This window comes from Carassius auratus, unplaced genomic scaffold, assembly GCF_003368295.1.
Source record: "Carassius auratus strain Wakin unplaced genomic scaffold, ASM336829v1 scaf_tig00010602, whole genome shotgun sequence".
NCBI lineage: Eukaryota > Metazoa > Chordata > Actinopteri > Cypriniformes > Cyprinidae > Carassius > Carassius auratus.
This window is the reverse complement of record NW_020524134.1, coordinates 25549-47270: the sequence shown is the minus strand read 5'-3', so window position 1 is coordinate 47270 and position 21722 is coordinate 25549. Positions and strand designations below refer to the sequence as shown.

The 21722-nt window shown below is 36.4% G+C and overlaps 1 protein-coding gene across 2 annotated transcripts in view; it reads right to left on the bottom strand.

Moving 5' to 3' along the window:
* The window catches only part of LOC113072804 (phospholipid phosphatase-related protein type 5-like), a 48104-nt gene extending 40033 nt beyond the window's left edge, over positions 1-8071 (bottom strand). For both annotated transcript variants that reach the window (XM_026245781.1, XM_026245780.1), the window contains exon 1: positions 7596-8071. In XM_026245781.1, coding sequence (XP_026101566.1) covers positions 7596-7826 — 231 coding nt within the window. In that variant the 5' untranslated portion in view covers positions 7827-8071. The remainder of the gene's footprint in view (positions 1-7595) is intronic.
* Positions 8072-21722: the final 13651 nt, after the last annotated feature.

Genomic DNA, 21722 nt, shown 5'->3' with positions numbered 1-21722 from the left:
CTCCTGTGAATCCTTGTGGAACAGGTCCATCTGAGTGCAGCATTTTAATTTTTTTGTGGGTATTCCAAGTTTCCTCTTCCTTTAAACTTGCTGAATCAAGTTCTGAAATTCTGCGTATAACTTGCTGCAGTGGTGAGCTAGGTTTTCTAACCATTTTTTTTATTTTTTTTAGGTAGTTTTCAAAAGGAAACCCTGATATTAAATCTAAGTGGCCATGCATCTTCACATCATCACTGAGATGAATCAGACCATGTATGTTGTACACTAAAAAACCCTGGCCATAGAGTTCCCCAAAATGTTTAACAAATGATCTAAGTAGTGTGTTTGCAAAGTCATTTAACAGCAAACAATATGTTGGACTTGCCAAGATGTATATGCTCACAGACAACAACATAAAATTTTGGTAAACCTCAGTAGTCAGCACATCCCTTAAAACTACTGGACCAGTGTAAAGTAAGAACTGCCTAAGTTCTGTTGCTTTCCATCGTAACCTCTCATCAAGTGCCCTTGGTCTTCTAGCAAACTCTGAGGGTATGTAACTTTTGAGAGCAAGCAGTTTGCTGGAAATGAAGGACACTTGTCTGGATGAAATACGGTAATTCAACTTGCCGCAGGTTCCCATCCACAAATCAAGCAGACGCCGCACCACACCTAAGCACACTAAATGCATATAGTCATGTGGAAATCCACTAACCATAGCAATATTTGTTTCACAAAATGGGGAATGTTGTACATGGTGGTCTTCATCCTCTGCATTTGAAAAAGATACATCTGTTCTTACTCTAGCATTAAGTTCAGGAAATGTCATGCGATTATTAATGTAAATGCCTGACTGTACACATTTATCACAACCACTGTATCCATTGTGTGACTTAATTCCCTTAATAAAAGCCCTCGCAGGAGCATCACAAATTACTGAGCACACAGTCAAGAAGAAGGTCTTTCCATTAACAACAAAACCAGTGCTTAAGGATTTCAACTCAGAGACCAGATCCTTTAGATATTCTGACAATGACTGAGGCTTTGAGTTTCCACTGTAAAGGGCAATCAACACAGGTTTTCTAGTGTAAGCCTGGAGTATTCCTAAAATTGGCCAGAACTGTAAACCTGAACTTTTAAAAATTGGAAGACCATCCATGTTCAATTGTAATTTGAATCTGTGATGACTCTGGACAACTGATGTAAGCTTCTGAAAGATGTGGCTGAACATTTTCTGTATTCCAAAATAGTGGAATGATCCACTCCCCAAGGAAACAATAGTATGTCTTATCTGTGTTTGGAGTAATGTTCTTGCATCTTTTGGTAGAGATGGGTGATGGGCTTTCAGTATTGACAAAAGGGCAGACAAAGCAATCAATGAAATGCCAAAATGTGTTGCCCAGTCTCGCAAACATCCCGATAAATCTTTAGGAACATCCCAACTTTTATCAACATGGCTATCCTCATCACTTGTTGATTCACTTCCCCCATCACTCTCTGATCCACAAATTCCTGGCAAAACAAAGCTTGAAGTAGCTACTTCATGTTCAATGCTATGTTCTTCGATAGTACAATCCATGAAACTACTGTCCTCATCATTCAAAGATTCAAACAACTGGGTGACTCTTTTAACAGCCCTTTTCCTTAAATTGCTGCGAGTGATATTCCACTTGTCTCTCTCCATTACACAGTAATTACACTAACATTTACTCTTTGAAAATAAGTCATGAAGTACAATGTCAATAACCAGGTGCGCTATGGAGGAAAAAAAAAAAACATTAATACTTTAAATATTGAACTACAGCATGAAATGTATCGACAGCTTACCTTAATGGTGACAGCTAACTTGACACTCTGTATTTTTACCCACCAGAAATGTTCTGTAACAAATCACATTGACTGTTATTAAGGTCTAAAACATCATGACTCAAAACAGTACATGACAAAAACATAATGCATGCAAATACATTTAATAAGATATGAGTAAAATACTTTCACTGTGACTATGGGTTGGGAGACTGAATGATCTCAGCGGTTTGCAGCGTTGAGTATTACACACGTTTGAGCTGAGCTTATGACCACAATGTCCAATCAGAGGCATTTTGATTAGTCACCGCTGAATTGTTCAGTGAGCGCACTCTGAATTATGAATCTTCATTTGCTAAAGTAGTGCATTCAGCTTCAGTGATTATTTAGGCATAAAACAGTTTTTGTGAAAGTGCATACATCACTTTAGACTGAATTCATGAACCGATTCAGTGTTCTTTGCTCACTTTCTTTATACTTTAGTCCCAGTTTGAATAACCTTTGTTTTTAATGCTGCTGAAATAACCAGTGTGAAGCCTTGATTTTCTAATTCATAATAATCAACATTAATAATTACAATATCAAGAACAATAATCAAATTAGGCTATTTACATTACACAATGCTCGTGTAAATACATGAGCAGCATTAATCTGTGTAAATTAACATAAATAGCTATGAACATAAAATATCACCTCTTATTGGACATTGCAGTAATAAGTTCAACAGAAACAGGTGTGACTGGTTACAATGCTCAACACTGTAAACCTCATGCAAAAAATAGAAATATTATGCAACATGAGCAAATCTACTGTATGATTCAGTAGTAACATAATATAGGCCCACAGAAAGGTAAAGATATACAGGAAATTAAGGAGAAAATAAAGCAAATACATAACAATAAAAAAAAAAAAAATTAAACTTACAACAATAATAATAACAATATGTAAAATATTAAATAAAAAAAATAAACAATCAGTAAATGTACTTAAAAGACTGTTGGATGGGATGAAATGATTTATAAATAATAAATTAATTCATATTAGCCTGTTTCGATTGTATCCTTAATATGGGTAAACTGCAGGCTAACCGGCGTTTTTTGAATGCCATCGCGTTTGTCCAGTGGAGAAAGAGCGCGTAAACATGGTTGACAGGTTGACAAACATAGTAGAACACTAGCAGATATTTCAGTACTGCGCAAGTGTGAAGATGTGTTTCGGGGATTTGTCTCTTTATATCAGGCAACCCCGGTTGTGTTCCTCTGCAGCCAGATTAAACCTTGTTGTAGCCTATACATATTGTGCTCTTTTCATTTTTAGCAAAACCTGCATCTTTCTACTTAATTTTGTTGTTCTTGTATTGAAATTAAGCGCGGTCCACAGCTGCACACGTGCAGAGCTAGCTGTATTATTACTGGTATCGTCAAAAATCTCTGACAATACATCGTCATATGGATGTATGGAACACAGCACTACTAATAACCAACATTAATAAAACTTATATCAAGTGCAATATTCATGATTCATGATTCACCCTCTGAGTTTTTTTTTTACAGGTTATTTTGTGTAAATACATGAGCAGCATTAATCTAGCCAAATTTGCACGTTCCACTATAACGTTAATAATTTATCTTCAAATAGAAAGTATGCAAATTTGCTAAATTATGCCATTACCTCTATAACTTACATCACATAACACGTGGACTCCAACTGAATATGTAATCGCTAACAAAAGACACATTTATCAGTTATCTTACCTTGACTTTTTGCAGGTTCCGACGTCCTCCCTCCAACTAACGTTTTGTTTTTGGGCGCCTTTTTCCACGCCTTCCGGTTATGTTTAAATATGGGGGAATAAATAAATTAATTAATGAGTCACGATTCACCCTCAGAGGTTTATTATTCTTCTTATTATTATTATTTATAGGATATTTATATTATTACATATTATATTATTAATATTTAACACATATCTTACCTTGAATTTCTGCAGGTTCTGTCCTCCTTCCAACTAACGTAACGTTTTGTTTTGGGCGCCTTTTCAGCACTTTCCGGATACGTTTGAATTTAAAAGGCGGGGAACAGGAAAATCGTTCCAGTTTGAATGTTTATTTATTTATAATTTATTATAATTTTTTTTGCCCACACACAGAATAAACTACTAATACAGTCTTGCTTAAAATTTTATTTGAACAAAATATAGATCTTATCTCTAAGAAGAAGTAAAAAGAAGTGGACGAACCATATGTATCTGCTTGAGCGTTTTAGCACACATGCAATTTTTCAACACTGTCCACAGGAGGCTTAAAAAAAAAAAAACGGTAATAATATTTTTTGGTGATTGCGAAAGGGGGGGTTGAAATGTTAATATCGAAATAATATTTTCTCATAGCAGCTTCGACTGATTTGTCAGTAATATGTACTTACATATACATTTTCATCAGTTAATAATTAGTATTATCATGTTTTAATATTTAAGAAAGAAACTGCTGTTCATAAAGATGACTGTTATAAATTACAATATTATTACAATATTTAGCCAAAATATTAGACAAACTAAAATATTTATTTGTTTGCTTGTTAGAATATTACACTTTGACACATCACAACCTTTTTTTTTTCTTTTTTCTTTTTTTTTTCTTTTACGTCTAGGCCCCCTATTTGAAGGCCCCCCTCACTCACAACTTCTACCTGATAAAATATTACAGAGCTTAAAAAAAAAAAAAAAAGATGTACATTCGCTATAAAAAAAAAGAACAAATAACAAATATCTTTATTTTTGGTTTTTTTTAACTTTTGTCTTATTATTATTATTATTATTATTATTATTATTTTTATGGGGGGGTCTAATATGTCCAGGAGCTTTTTCGGAAAGACTCAGAACAGCGCATATCTATCTTTTATAAATACTGTAAAACTAAAGACTTTTCGGAGGGTTATGAAGGATGCAGTACTAGGTATTCAAGTTTAACGTGAGATTGTCAGAAACTGTGTGTTACCTACCCTTTAAATAAATAATTTTAAGTCATTTTGATGCCCTTTTGGAAGATGGTTGAGGCCCCCTGGAACCTCCATTCTAGAGGTGCGTTCCATTCAACAGGGTCCCTACGCAGTGTTCACTGCTTCCTACTCCCTGAGCACGGTATATCAGTTGAAGTGGACTTCACTGACAATAACCGCTCATGACAGTTGGCTGGGGGATTATCGCTTTCCACTTCCTGTTAAGTGATGTATCGATGTTCCCTTATTCCCTGTGCCGTGCGCAGTGCCCTTCGAACTGACACTTAAGATGGCGGAATACCCTGTGAAGTCCACTTAAATGACACTGCTAGCAACATTTTATCTGATCTCATCTTGTTTATCCAGAAACAACATTCAAATCAACCAATTTGATTTGAAGTTTGCAATCTATGTCAAGTTTAGGCTTATAACCAGGGTAATGCTTCAACATCAGTGTTGTTCACCTGAATAGGGTTGTGGGTTTAGAGGGGAAAGGGTTAGCACTATTTTTTTTTAACAGGAATGTACCTCCAAGATCAACAAAATATGTTGATACAGGAATATGTCCTACTTTGCAAAATCATTGAGACCCAAGTTTTTCAACTCAAAATTATCTCATACAAATATTTAAAGGCACATCCCAAAACTATAAAAACGTATTAGAACCTAGACACTTGAACTTTTCTAGACACTATCTACACAACATATGTCAGCTGATTATAAGACCTGTCAATGCAATATATCACATTTTTTACACTCACAGCCTGCACCTAGTGTCTGCTGCATCCTACCATATTTATGGTCACACCCACATGAGCCATGTGCATGCTGTGCCCTATATTTGCCAAAACTGACCCAGAATTTTTTTACGATAACTGGGCCACATTTTCTGCATTATATGTGGGCCACTTTTGGCTCACACCCAGATGAGCCAATGGTTTATATCCCATATATTTGCCAAAAGTGGCCCAGATACATTTTATGATAAATGGGCCACATTTGCAGCATTACATGTGAGACACTTTTGGCTCACATTCAGATGAGCTAATGGTTAATGTGCCATATATTTGCCAAAACTAGCCCAGATACGTTTTATGATAAATGGGCTAAATTTGCAGCATTACATGTGGGCCATTTTTGGCTCACACCCAGATGAGCAAATGGCTAATATGACATATATTTGCCAAAACTGGCCCAGATACATTTTACAATAAATGGGCCACATTTTCAGCATTATATGCGGCCCACTTTTTGCTCACACCCAGAAGAACCAATGGTTAATATGCCATATATATGCCAAAACTGCCCCACATATGTTTTAAGACGAATGGGCCACATTTGCAGCATTATATGTGGGCCACTTTTGTGTCACACCCCGATGAACCAATGGTTGATATGTCATATATTTGCCAATAGTGGGCCAGGTACGTTTTATGAAAAATGGGCCACATTTACAGAATTATATTTGGGCCACTTTTGGCTTACATTCAGATGAGCCAATGTTTGATATTCCATATATTTGCCAAAACTGGCCCACATATGTTTTAAGATGAATGGGCCATATTTGCAGCATTATATGTGGGCCACTTTTGGCTCACACCCCGATGAGCCAATGGTTGATATGCCATATATTTGCCAATAGTGGGCCAGATACGTTTTGTGAAAAATGGGCCACATTTGCAGAATTATATTTGGGCCACTTTTGGCTCACATTCAGATGAGCCCATGGTTGATATGCCATATATTTGCCAAAACTGGCCCACATATGTTTTAAGATGAATGGGCCATATTTGCAGCATTATGTGTGGGCCACTTTTGGCTGACACCCAGAAGAACCAATGGTTGATATGGCATATATTTGCCAAAACTGGCCCAGACACATTTTATGATAAATGGGCCACATTTGCGGCATTATATGTGGGCCACTTTTGGCTCACACCCAGATCAACCAATGGTTAATATGCCATATATTTGCCAAAACAGGCCCAGATACGTTTTACGATAAATGGGCTACATGTGCAGCATTATATGTGGGCCACTTTTGGCTCACACCCTGATGAACCAATGGCTGATATGCCATACATTTGCCAAAACTGGCCCACATATGTTTTAAGATGAATGGGCCACATTTGCGGCATTTTATGTGGGCCACTTTTGGCTCACACCCTGATGAACCAATGGCTGATATGCCATATATTTGCCAAAACTGGCCCAGATACATTTTATGATAAATGGGCCACATTTGCAGCATTAAATGTGGGCCACTTTTGGCTCACACCCAGAAGAACCAATGGTTAATATGCCATGTATTTGCTAAAACTGGCCCACATATGTTTTAATATAACTGGGCCACATTTGCAGCATTACATGTGGGCCACTTTTGGCTCACAACCAGATAAGCCAGTGCTCACTGTACCATATTTTTGCCAAAACTGGCCCACATGCATTTTAAGATAACAGGGCCATAATTGCTTTAACATATGTGGGCCATATTTGGTTTACACCCAGATTAGCCTTTGTCAGTTGTGCCACATTTTTACCAAAGGAGGCCCACTATTGTTTTTTGATATTTGGGCCATATTTATTGTTTAACACATGGGCCACTTTAGGGTCACATTCAAATTACACATTGCCGTAAGCACCGCATCTTTGCCTAAGGCGGCCCACATGTGATTTTAGATATTTGGGCCATATTTGTTTTTTTTACATATGGGCCACTTCAGATTAACATCCATTTTGTCTGGGCCATAAAAAGGCCTACAGTGCCGCATCATTGCCTGAAGTGGCCCACATCCGTTTGCTATCTGGGTCACCAGCAGCGTGGGGACCCCGGAGACCACCGCGTACAGCAGGGCGGGCGGGATGGCGCTTGTGTCCTCGGGTCCGAGGTAGGGTTTCGTGTACGCGATCTCGTAGCAGAAGAAGCCCTGCACGTGCACGTTGAACGTGTCCGTGTACTCGAAGTAATATGCCAGCATGACCGTCCCCGCCATGATCACCAGCTGGAAATAAAGCATGGTCGTCAGAGAGTGGGGCAGGAACATTTACCAACAATCCAGTGGAGAACCTCCAAACATCTGAGCTCTCGTTATACTTCCCGCATCGCGCCGGGGTCCGACGCTCCGAGCGCACGCGAGGTTGGCACGCGAAGACGCACGCGCTCGCATGGCACAGCGCTCGAGTCGGAATGAGAGAGCGCGAGAGAGGAGAGCGCGATAAAGTGTCACCGTGCGCTCCTCACTAGCTGATGATGAAGATACACGTCAGGCGCCCTGCCCGCGCCCCACTACCATCATCATCATCATCATCATCATCCGCTCAGAGGGTTTAAAGGCGCTATTCGTCAGTCACCAAATGGCACCTCGTCTCTATCAGCTCTGTCTAACAGCAATTAAAATATTATAATATACTTATTCACAGACAGTACTACAATAATAGTAATAAGAAGAAAGAAATCAAGTGATGATGATGAAGTTAATAAAAATTTTGATCGATTATAATATAGTCCGCACACTAACACAAAACACCATCAGGTCGCTCATGTTAAAAATAAAATGTAAACCAACATGATAGTTCACTCAGGGAATTGTGGGAATGCTCGAGTTAATTTTCCTGCTGCTCCAGTAGAAGTAAGAGGAGGAATTCAGGGCGAGTGAAGGGATCCATATGGGCACAACGGAAATAAAACACTGGGGGGGGGGGGGGGAACATGGAGGTAACTGTTTTTAGGTTGGATATTCTGTCACACGCGAAGAATGAGGAAACCAGGAATGCACGGAACAATCTTCTTTTAACTCAATAATCCAAGGGAATACACATGGTAGACAGGCGCACTGGAAACACATTGGTGAACATACAATCTCCGACAAACATGTACTGAATGGACTAGGGCTTATAAACCCAGAATAATTGGGGAAACACAGGTGCATGGAATAACAAATTAATGGGGACACGGAACACATGTGGAGGGAAAAACACCCTCAATTTCTGGCGATAAAAAAGTGTAAATATAGCCATTTCACAATACAGTAAAATTAGTGCCATTATTTTAAACATTTAATAGACTAACTTTTACAGAACATAAAAAAATTCTACATTTCAATTACCAACTTTACATTTCAGACCCCAAAAATATAAAAAGAAAGGCTAACTGTTTTCTTCATAAAAAGACAAAAACTACTACTCCTACTAAGAACTGGTGGCAAAGAGTTTTCTCCCAAAAGGTTACACTGTTTTTTATTGTTTAATAACAGCATAACAAATAACATATTCAAACAAAAAGCTGCTCAGCTGCAGCTCTATTTAATTTAAACGTCTTTGACTTTATATAAAAAGCTTTGACACTTTCAGCTTTATCAGTTATCATTTTTTTATTAATAAACCTCATCTATTAAAACAGCTCTGATAAAGTCTAATTCGCCTAAAACATCAATAAAACTCAACAGAGACATTTTGAGGAATCATCTGCCCTGCTGGAAGCCCCCTCAGATGTTCACATTAACCTCACAGAGAATCAATTACAGCGCTAGCATATGTCTGATAGGGTGACGTGGTAGAGCCGTACATCTGTTAAAAACTCTAGGAAAACTAATCATGATAATTGGGCAGATGTTATTTACATTCCTGTGACAATGTGTTTCCACAGAGAACAAACACAGCAGTCTGGCTAATAAATGTAGGTGTGTTTTCATGATGGGAGAGGAGAGATTCTTAGCATCACTAATTATACTGTGATATTATTTTGGTAATTTAGTATAATCATTATATAGTACGTTATATATTGGCTTCTGAAACCCATTTCTTTGAGTTCAGGAATATGATTGATGATCTTGAGGATCTTGTTCCTAACTAAGAGCGTGTTCTGAACATGATGTATCACTGAACATGAAAAGCTTATTCTTGATTTTTACAGTTCAGAAACACCCTAAGGAACCAGCTGGCCTAGATTGAGTTACTAAACCCACAGACCAATAAATCAGAGTCCTAATGAAGATGTGTTAGAGTGCATCACTTCAGACTATTACAGAAAGAAGACAATATTACAAAGTAATGTAACAAAATAGACATTAAGGGACTAAACGATATTCATAAAGCACTTAAAAGCATAAAACTTGTGCACATTTAATCGCTGCTTTTATAAACAGAACCTAAAGTATTAAAAGACTAATGACGGAAAGCAACTTCAAAGCAACTTGCGAACTTTATCTTTCCTGCCACCCTTCATGAGAAATTCATTGCCTGTCTTCAATGTACTTGAGAAGATCTGAAGGGATTTTCTTTGCTGTTTTCAAAATATTTGTGTCAGGCTCAGAAATATAGAATTAAATGCTACTTTATGAGAGGAGCAGCATCTATGCAATGATTTTAAATGTTTAACCATGACTTTGTGCTTTACTTCTAGAGTACAAATAAGGGTTCTGTCAATTCTGTTACTAACCTTACTTTACACTGCTAATCTTAAAATAGCGTACTATTGTATGTTTTGTAAGTCAAATGATCCCACGATGCATAACATTTTTTTTCTGGATTTTGATTGAACACTTTTATGGAACTTTTAAAGGGTTCTAAGCATGATGCACCTGACGGAAATCTTTAATATTTTATATGTATTCTAAGTGTAAAAGCATGAGAAACCTGTGCCGTTAGGCTCCAGCGTCATCGTCAATATGAGAGCATCATGGGATGAGATGGTATTCGGATGTTAAAGCTCATATACTGGATTCTTCCAGAAAGGGCTTTTGGTAAACAGCCAGCAAGAGTAGTTAATTAGTGTTTGAGGACCACCATACTTCATCTAAATAAAATGATTCAACTACAAAGACTGCATGTTTGATTAACATCAATTAGAATAGTCTGCCGGAAACATTAAACGTCTGAAATAGGCCCCATTTAAAAACCAAAAACACAATGACTACTCCACAAAAATAGAAGAAAAGAGGTAAATTGGTTGCATAAAATTATGTCATCTTATGCATACTGTGGCTTGTCTGATGAAATAAGTCCTCTATTCATAACTAAGTGAGGGATTTGAGAAGGTCTGGACTCTTCTGAGCCTGCAGAAGGAAGCTCAGTATCAAAGCCAACCACTATAGTATATGAATGTTTAGGCAAGTATAACGAATAAGAACTCTCTCTCTCCCCTTCTTAATAGTTTGGCACTGCTTGCTTAGCGGCTGTTCCATAACTTATTCATACAGCTCATGATTCTTTTAAATGACACCATGACTTTAAGACAGATGCTTCACAGAGCACTTTAATCATCCACTTTTTCCATATAAAGGTGTGGGTGTAATGAAGCATTAAACTCAATATTAATGCAGATAACTCAGGAAATAAGGCAGAGAGAAGGCAAGGCACACATACTGTACATCCTTCTCTCTCTCTCTCTCTCTCTCTCTCTCTCTCTCTCTCTCTTTCTCTCTCTCTCTCTGCCAGCAGTCTTCCTCTAAGCAATAACTCGCTTTTATGAATGTCACAGAGAATAACACCGACACCAGGAAAAGTCTCATTACCTGAAAGGGAAAACTTCATTTTTTATGCCTCTTGTTTTATAGGGCCAACCTTTTGCAAATGATACAAAGATATTTTATAGAGAGGAAAATTAATGTAGCCTTTGATTTAATGTGACATCTGTTATGTTAACAGGTTCTTTTACATCTGTTTTCGTGGTAAAGCCATAGTCCACCTAAAAATGAAAACTCTTGCCATTATTTACTCACCCTCATGTTATTTCAGACCTGTATGACTTTCTTTCTTCGGTGGAACACAAAAGAAGAAACCAATGGCACATAAGCCTGTTGTATCTAGCCTTTAATTAATTAGATCATTTCAAGAATCTCAAATTTGTGTCACTGCTAGACAATTACATAAGAGATTAAGTAGAGCAAGCGTCTCATTACAGCAAATTAAACGCAAACACTTCATCAGGACACAGTGGACTGGATTCTTACGAGTTTATTTCGAAATAATGACAGGCTGACTGTTCAGCAAGGGTGTAGCATGTAAACAGACATTTTTTTGTTTGATCAAAATGATTGCTAAAGACAACTTAGTAGTTACTGTATATTGGCAGGGACATACTGGTATGGTATCTACTAAATTCTATACCCTAGAAAATCAAAACAAGAGATGTCAGACTTTGAAAACAACAGTTCTCTCCTTGAATATGAAGAAGCCAAACAACAGATTATTGAGTTGATCCAAATTTCATAATTCATGAAATTTCATAATTTCATAATTATAATATACCCTATATAATAAAGTCAGACATTGAAGTGAGCTGCTGTTATTGTTTGATGTTTTGTAGGCCTCCTGTTTCATAAAAAAACAAAAACAAGATTACTGATACACGTTCCAAAGTCCCGATCGGAATCAAAAGATTTACGAACAACAATCTCCGAAGTTCTAATCTAAATCAAATTATTTGTGATGCGCAAAGATCTGATCTGACTCAAAAGATTCATGAACCAACTCCAAAGTTCAGATCTGAATCAAAAGATTCACAAACCCGCTTCAAAGTCCCGATCTACATCAAATGATTCTTCGATGTCCCGATTTGAATTAAAGGATTTGCGAACCCACTATGAATTTCTGATCTAAATCAAATGATTTGTGAACCCACAACAAAAGTCCCGATCTGACTCAAAAGATTCACAAATCTGCTCCCGATTTAAATCTAATGATTCACAATCCATGTTCCGAAGTCCAGATTTGAATCAAATGATTTGCGAACCCGCACCGAAGTCTGGATCCGAATAAAATAATTCGCTAACCTGCTATGAAATCCCAATCTGAATCAAATGATTTGTGAACTCACAATGAAGTCCCGATCTGAATCAAAAGATTCATGAATCTGCTCCGGATCTAAATTAAATGATTCACAAACCCACTCCAACACTTCCGATCTGAACCAAAAGATTTGTGAACCCTCTTCAAAATCCTGATCTGAAACAAATGATTCGTGATCTGTGCTCTGAATTTCCGACCCAAATCATGTGATTTACAAATCCACACCAAAGTCCAAATTTGAATCAGAAGATTCAAAAATTCCCTCCAAAGTTCTGATTTAAATCAAATTATTCGATATAGGCCCTGTCCCAAAAGTCAACCTGAACCCACACGTTCCTCCTCAGAGTCCAGACTTTCGTAATGTAATGCTGCTTTGACTGTCAGGTAGAAGTCAGCTGCAAGGCTCAGCAGAAGTGCTGATCAAGAGCACATAATGGCCACAAAGGGGGCGCTCGTGAGCACCCTTCTGAACGCTAAAATGACAAATGATTCACAAATCGCAGACCGAAATTCTGATCTGAATCTAAAAATTCACAAACCAGCTCGGAATTCCAATCTAAATCAATGATTCGCAAATCCGCTCCGAAGACTGTCACAGTCCATTAGGAAATCTGTTGAAACTGTGATATCCAGTCATCTAAGTGAAGGTGTCATACGATGTGATTTCAATCTTTCCTTTCTCTTTGGAGGGTTACAAGCTCTTGGTGCATAAGGAAGATCTTCAAAGTTGCAAAAGTCTCAAATCCAAAGAGATATTCTTTATAAAAGTTAAGACTTGTCGACACCCTCTTAAAACGCCTCGTTCTGACGCTATGTGTGTTTTTGTGAAAGCGGCCTTTGTCTGGCCTTCCAAAAGAGGATGATATCCGCTTCGTCATGTCTAAAGCTGATCCATGCTGGTCGCTGAGGAAATACATCAACTTTATGCCGTGGATCGGAATCGGCTTTCAGTGTGGATGAGTGGAGTACAGACACATTCAACTGAACTGTTCACATATGTTTCAAACACTTTGGCTAACTTATATGTTCTCACTCCACCAATGTCTTAAATATTCATCCTTGGAAGCGTGTAGATTGCTAGTATCATGAATGTATGAATGAAAACATGAATATTTCACACACGGTTGAAATTAAAACAACAATGGTTACGTACAGTGCACATATGTTAAATTGTTTGATCAAAATTATTGCTGGGGAAAATTTTGTAGTCACTGGATATTGGTAGGGACATGTCCCTAGCGTCCCTACTACATTCTACGCCCTTTGCTGTACAGTACATTATGCTGTTTTAAACTTGCATAGTAGTATCAAAATTATTACTATAAATGTATGTTTGCACTAAACCCATAATGCACAAATACTGTATGACCAGCAGTTTGGAAATCAACAGTAATGTTTTAAGCACCAGCAGTGTATCATTAGTGTATCGAGGCTCACTGGATCAAGAAGAAATTATAGTCTGTCTACACTGCAGGCATCACTGAATGGATGGTGAAAGAACTCTTCAGTTGACTTCTGTTGCCTTTAAAAGGAACCTGAGAAATGAAAGATGGAGCCATGCTTTGGCTTCAATAGTGCCACACTACTGCAGAAAGGAAGTGCCACCTAGTGGCCACTAGAACAAGAACAAACTCCCCACTCACTAAACAAGGACTAAAGCACAAATCCATGCTATTTGGCGCATTATGGAATCCTTATTTAACATGCATGCAGAAAATGAATAAATATTATAAATAAAACAATAATATAATATAATATAATATAATATAATATAATATAATATAATATATTATAATATAATATAATATAATATAATATAATATAATATAATATAATATAATATAATATAATATAATATAATATAATATAATATAATAAAAGAGTAGCTGCAATATAATTATTTTAACTTATGATTTTCAAATTTCTTCCCCAACACCAGACTCTTCAAATTCATGTAGAATCTGTTCCTGCATCACAAAAACATGAAAGTTTCATTCAGCTTGAAACAAGTGCCACCCAGAACAGAAATGTTATCAAGCGCTCTTCCTTCATAATCCTGACAGATCTCAACAAGGCATTGCGGAGCACTTGCAAATATTTGCAGACGGCAACGTCGATGATTGCCGTGGCACAGCAAACAGCCGTTTCATTCCTGTGGCCCTGTGCCAGCCTCAGCCCTTCCAGATTAATGAGGACGGGCCCACAGGGAGCGATGACCAAGCATTTCATTACAGGCTAACAACAAGAGCTAATTCAGCACCGTCTCCCAGAGCTGTGATCCCTTCGGACAGCAGTAAACACTGCCGCATCGTGGAGGGAATTAAGATTTTTTTGCAGCACTCCACGCATAATATTAAGATCTCACAAGGCCACCGACAAGCTTGGTGAGCGAAAAATTCCTTTGCAGACCTCTGCCTTCCAAAAAGTAATTAAAAATTGATCAGGGTATTTTAAGATTAACTAATGAAGATTCAACTATAAGAATTAATCTGCAAACAAGCAGTTAAATGCACAGATTCTCATATTTTCATTGCTAATGGAAGAGCAGACAGATACACATACATACATAAAATACACATATAATATATTATAATATACGTCATATATACTGTACAAAACTCTGGGGTTCAGAAATGCCCTAAAAAGAGTAATAATCTTATGTAGCATTATAAATACTGTCAATTGTTTATAATTTATAATGTTGTGTATTAAACACAAATCTAAATAAAATCATTAATTTCTTTAACTTTTAAATAGTAGTGTATATTGTTTTTAATGTCAATTTACATTTGTTTTTTTCAATCTGAATCCCATAGTTTCACACAGATTTCTCTCCATCTTTTGCCAGTTTAAATTGTGTAACTACTGAAGTTTTCTTGTCCGTAAAGCGCGAAAGACATTTAGACACAAAGCGCAAACCTGTCTATCACAAGAAATCTGCTGTTGGTTTGTGTTGGCGTGTCTTTTTCTGCATTATGTGTAAAGTGAGGGAGGATTGACTGCTGTGAGTCAGGCTAGAGTGCCTTTGACAGGCTGAATATGTTTCTTTCTTTTTTATTTCTTTCTTTTATGTTTACATAGATGGACCCTCGCTCTGTGTATGATTACACCTGTGCTGCTTCAGCAGGCTGTCTCAAACCATCTCCACATTTCCCCAATGCTTTTTATGATATGGAGAAAAAAGTTTTATAAAATTCAGCCGGACACATTCTTATACAAGCTGTCAGGTGCAGTGGGATCAGAAAGTATAATAAATAATCCAGTGCATTCAGTAACTATACATTACAATGCATCTGTTTCCCCGAATAGTAGTTTTAACACATGCAGGGGGAACATATCACTTACATAACAGCATTAGACACTGCCACTTGAATGCAATACATCTTCCCAATTAAACTTAGAAGAGCTTCTGTGATGGCTGAATGTGCAGTATTTTTGCACTACATCATCGAATTACTGTGCTAAGAAGAGTCTCTGTGCCTTTAGGTTTGAGGGATGAGTAGTACTGTCTCTATGGGTGTTAAAGCATTGATGTAGACCTCTGTGGAGGCACTAGGATCTCGGTGAACATTACTCTGGCCCACACACATCAGCGCTGCAGTGAAAAGTTAAACACCTCCTATATAACACCCCCTCTGCAGCTGAGCGCTAGCGTGTAGGCGACTCTCTTCCTCAGCTCAATCCAGAGCCTTACTGAGTACATCTGTAATTTTCTGTCAGGCAAAATGTGTGAAAAGTTTATCATTAGCATGTCAATCACTTTTGTGCTTTATCTACTGAAAAAAAGGTTACATTAGTACCTAAAAGGAATAGTTAATCCAAAACTGAAAATGTTCTAGGCCATCTAAGATGTAGATGGGTGTCTTTCTTCATCAGAACAGATTTGGAGAAATGTAACATTCTCTTCAGCGAATGGGATTTATTTCTTACAAACATGCAGCATTTCACTTCAGCAGATGTTAATTGATGGACTGGAGTCGTGTGGATAACTTGTGCATTACTGTGAAGTTTTTAACAGCTATTTGGACTCTCTTTCTGACGGCACCCATTTACTGCAGAGGTGATGCTGCTCAGACAAGCTTAACTATCAATATTTCTCAAACATTTTAATCTGCTGTGGCATGGACAGAAATGATACTTGCTAAAGTGCTATTGCCTTGCTAAATTATTCTTTTTTTTTTCCATCAAGGTGACCTATTTCAGTCAATTACGTGTCCTTGAGCTGGAAAAAGTGCTATCCTGTAAATAAAGCTTTAAAAAATGTACATGACGAAAATGTCAAAAAGTCCCACATGCATAGGTGCCTCCTTTTTATTCAGCAAGGAGGCATTTAATTAATTAAAAGTGATAGTAAACATATTTATAATATTACACTTTTTTTTTTTTTTTAATAAAGCTTTTTCTTTTGAATTTTCTAAGCAAAACACATTTTCCATAAATACACATGGTTTTCTGACCCTGAGACTCAACTATTTTCTGCCATTCTCCATCTGTGGTCCTTGGAGAGTCTTTAGCCACTCAAACTTTCCTTCTCACCGCACATAAGGACGATATAGACACACGTCCTCTTTCAGGCAGATTCGTAACATTTTCTGTTGATTGGAAATTCTTAAATTATTGCCCTGATGGTGGAAATGGAAATTTTCACTGCTCTTGCTCTTTTCTTAAAGCCACTTCACTAATTTGTGAAGCTCTATTATCTTTTGCTGCACATCAGAAATATATTCTTTAGTTTTTCTCATTGTGATGGATGATTAAGGGCATTTGGGCTTTGTTTCCCCCATTTATATTTCTGTGAAATGGGAAGCAATGGCCGGATAATTTAATGTTCATAATCACCCTGGAGTACCCAAAATTGTGAATATTAAATTATACTTCAGAGTTATTTTACTCTAAGAATTTCTAGGGGTGTCCTTAATTGTGGCCAATGTGTATTAGAGAAAAACATTTATTTCATAATGATATTTCCCACCATTTTAAATTCTTATCCAATGAAAGGCTAGATTTTTGTGATTTTTTTTAATTTTAAATAAAAGATCAAAAGTATTAACAATTTTCACAGCCTTCATTGATCATATTTACCAAGGGTGTCCATATGTTTGGGCATGACTGTATATATATATATATATATATATATATATATATATATATATATATATATATATATATATATATATATATATAATAACCAGAAATATGTCTTGAGCAGGAAATCAGCAAATTGGGATGATTTCTGAAGGATCATGTGACACTGAGTAATGATACTGAAAGTTCAGCCAGCATCACAGGAATAAATTACTTAATAAAATATAGATACTATATCATTTAACTATACCATTTCAAAAGATTTTACAAATCTTACTGACCAAATTTTGGAACTGTGGTGGTTTAATGTGTTTTGACTGTAGAAGCACACAAAATCATCCTTCAAAACCACACAAAACATAAGCAATAGCAAAACAGCACTTTTCAATGCACTCATCATGCTGGCCATTTGAGGTTAGAAAGGATAGGATTCAAAGAAGAAAACCCCTCAAGCATTAGAACAAGCTTTTTAAGGTAATCTGGCCACTGGATATTGACTGTGCAAGGAGTTTATTTGCCAAACTGTAAGTGTCTTTAATTGCGGTCTAGTTGTGTTCAATACACAGTGCTAAATGTGTGGATGGACAGAGGAGGTTCAGTTCACACATTCAGCTAGCTGATGATGCTCCTCTTTCACATGAAGCAATTATGATAGAGAACTTCATTGTGAAAATGGACCCTGATTAAATGTCCTTCCCCACTTTCAGCTCTCATCGTCAAAGATCTTGTCTGCTCTGCTCTGATATTTTCTCCTCTGTCTTTTGGTTTATTTTTATGCTGAAGTCTAATAATGTTTCAACCGAAAAGCGTTAAGAGCAAATTATGTTTCATTAACGAAAATGTCTCTGAAGATTTCACAGGTAAGAAAAGATCAATTCACACTAAGCCAACTGTCTTTCATAACTTATTTACACTTATTTACAGAGGCGTCAAGGTCTTGAAAAAAGCAACTTTGTCATTGTTATGCAGGTCTGTGTATATGACATTTATTTGGTTTCTTACCTCCAAGGTGAGATCTTTGTAGAACTCCTTTCGACTTTTTAGATCAGTCATTTTTTCCATTAACTTTGATGCCTGAAAGAAAGATAAGTGAGTTCAGTGGGGAAAATAAACGCAGCAGAAACCACTGGGTGGCACTAGTGATCATCTTTTAATGGTTGCACCTGCTGTGTTCGGGGTAGGCGCATTCTTAGTTTCAGAGATGTTTTCTCAAAGTAGATTTCACAGCAAGATTCATTTTTATGCAATCTTTAAATGATTAGTTCGAGAAAACTTCACAAACTTAAATAAGACTTCATGCTTTTTAAAAGCTTATAAAAGCATGTTTTATTTTGCAAGTTGCATCTGCCAAGGTCACTATTTCAGGAGTGTAATGTTAAAATAAACATCCCTGAGCTAGTGGGAAGTGCTTTATTAAAATAAATATGGAAATAAATAAATAAGAGAACCGATGAAGTGACATACGCAGACAAGATTTTCTGGCATAACATTCTGTTTTAAATAACAAAAGCATGTTTCAAGGGTTAAAAGATTTCAGAATTTTTCTTTATATATTTAATTTGTTAAATATACAAAGCAATAGTTCAAAATTTGTTGAAAATGTACTCGCCATCAGGCCATCCAAAATGTACATTATTTTTTCATCGGATCAGATTTGGAGGAGTTTAGCATTACATCACTCATCAGTACACTGCAGTGAATGGGTGCCGTCAGAATGAGAGTCCAAACAGCTGATAAAAACAGCACAATAGTCAACAAGTAATCCACAAGTTAACATCTTGTGAAGTGGAAAGTTAAATGTTTATAATAAACAGATCCATCAGTAAGATTTTAACTTTAATACTACTTTGTCCAGTGAAAAAGGCATCTCGTCTGAATCAGAGAGAAGTATGTACAAAGCAAGCACGATGTACAAATGGAAACAGGCCAAAACAATTCTAAACAATGTTAGTGGACTTTGATGTGAGAGGATAACACAGAGGATGATTTTTTTTTTCACTAGCTGGAGGACGTGTTATTATTGATTATGGACTAGTATTTTCCCAGAATTAACGGTTTCAAGTTAAAATGCCTCAGTGATGGAGTTAATTCTTACAAACGTGCAGCTTTTCGCTTCACAAGACATCAGTAGATGGACTGGAGTGGTGTGGATTATTGTGATGTTTTTAACAGCTGTTTGGACTCTCATTCTGACGGCACCCATTCACTGCAGAGGATACAGTGGTGAGCAAGTGATGCTAAATTTCTCAAAATCCATTCTGGTGAAGAATCAAATAATGTATTTGGACAAATAAGACAAACACACACACAAAAAAAAAAAAAAAAAAAAATATATATATATATATATATATATATATATATATATATATATATATATATATATATATATATATATATATATATATAAACATAAACCATTCTGCAAATAAATAAACAGGACACTTTTCAAGCAACATTTCACAAACAAAAGTTTTGCTACTGTGAGTTTCAAATGAAAAAAATGAAAGAAAAAAAAGTATTTCAGTATTTCGCTGAGAAATAAAAATTATTTTATGAATGAAGTGTCAATCTTGTTAAAAGAAATCAGACAAAACCTAATTCAGCCACATTTACTGTGTAAATTAAGCTGTGAATATTGTGTGAATTTTAGAAAAAGAATGATCGTTTATTTAAAAAAAAATTATTAAAATATACATATACATATATATAATAAAATTAACAAAAATATGCTATATAGTCTCTGAGAGGCTAGGCTGCGCAGTGCTGTATCTCCACAAAGCCATAGATGGCATAATGCAGGGACAGGGTGAAAAACAGTCCTACCTTTGCCAGTTTGACTTTATAACGGCATCAGAAAGGACCCTGCTGGAGGTGGGAGATACATTTATTATTCTCTGCTGCTCGTCGCTCGCACCTGTTTGTTTTACTAAACTTTTAAAAGTATGATTCGTCTGTAAGCCGTTTAACCCAGCGGTTAGTGAGAAAGAGCTTCCTCTGCTGCTGTTGCTGCTCTGCGCACGCGCACTTCTTAAAGAACAGTCCACTTCACCCCTCTTATGGCAGGACACGCACACCTGTAGGGTTTCGTTTCTCTACGTGACGTAGGAAACGCTTCTACAAGATTAATGCACTGAAATTAATTTTAAATGAAAGAAACCGAGTGTTATGGCAAAATAAACCACTGCATCTTGATCAGGACGGCTGTAAATTACTTTGGATAATCTGTATTTGTATGCTGTGCACACGTATACCTTCATTAGTGACATCAGATTTAAGAAGCCTACTATCCACCTTTTTTTTCTGCAAGAGCGGGCACGGCCATTTGTTATAGGTTTGTTTGAGATGCGCCTTGCCTCACCTGAAATGTAAGCGAGAGTAGGCGACTGCAGTGAGAGGATTCACGCTCGTGCACAGTGTTGCTAATAAACTGGATGTAATATAAGTTCTGTTGCTTTTATATGAAAATTAATCAAAAGAACAAGATATTTAATTACATACCAAAGACTTGTTTTTTTTTTTTTTTTTTTTTTTTTTTTTTTTTTTTTTCTTTAACACAGACGTGTTTTTATTTAGCCTATTTATTTATTTTTATAAAAATTAAATTGCATAACCCAAAGAGATCGCTCTTTCGGATAGTTTGGAAATATTCACACATAACATATAGATGACAGAAATTACTAATTGACTTTAAATCATATAACACAGTAGCCTACATAAAATAGACCTAGTACAACAGTTACTAAATCAGTAATAGTAGCTAAGTAAATAATGGTTATTTGTTCACTGAAAGTAACTAAAAGTACAGCTTAAATAGTTTATAATAGTTATATAATTATAACATGCAATTATAATATAATAATTCTACTCAATTTTTATTTTATTTTTTTTAACATATAAATGTTCAAGCAATATGCACACTATCATTGTAAGACATTTATAAATTTTCCGAAATACATAACATTTCAAAGAATCAGAAAGACATACTGTTGTGTCTAAATCAGGAGTGTCAAACTCAATTTCTGGATGCCTGGAGCCCTGTAGAGTTTTGTTTCAACCCTGCTCCAACA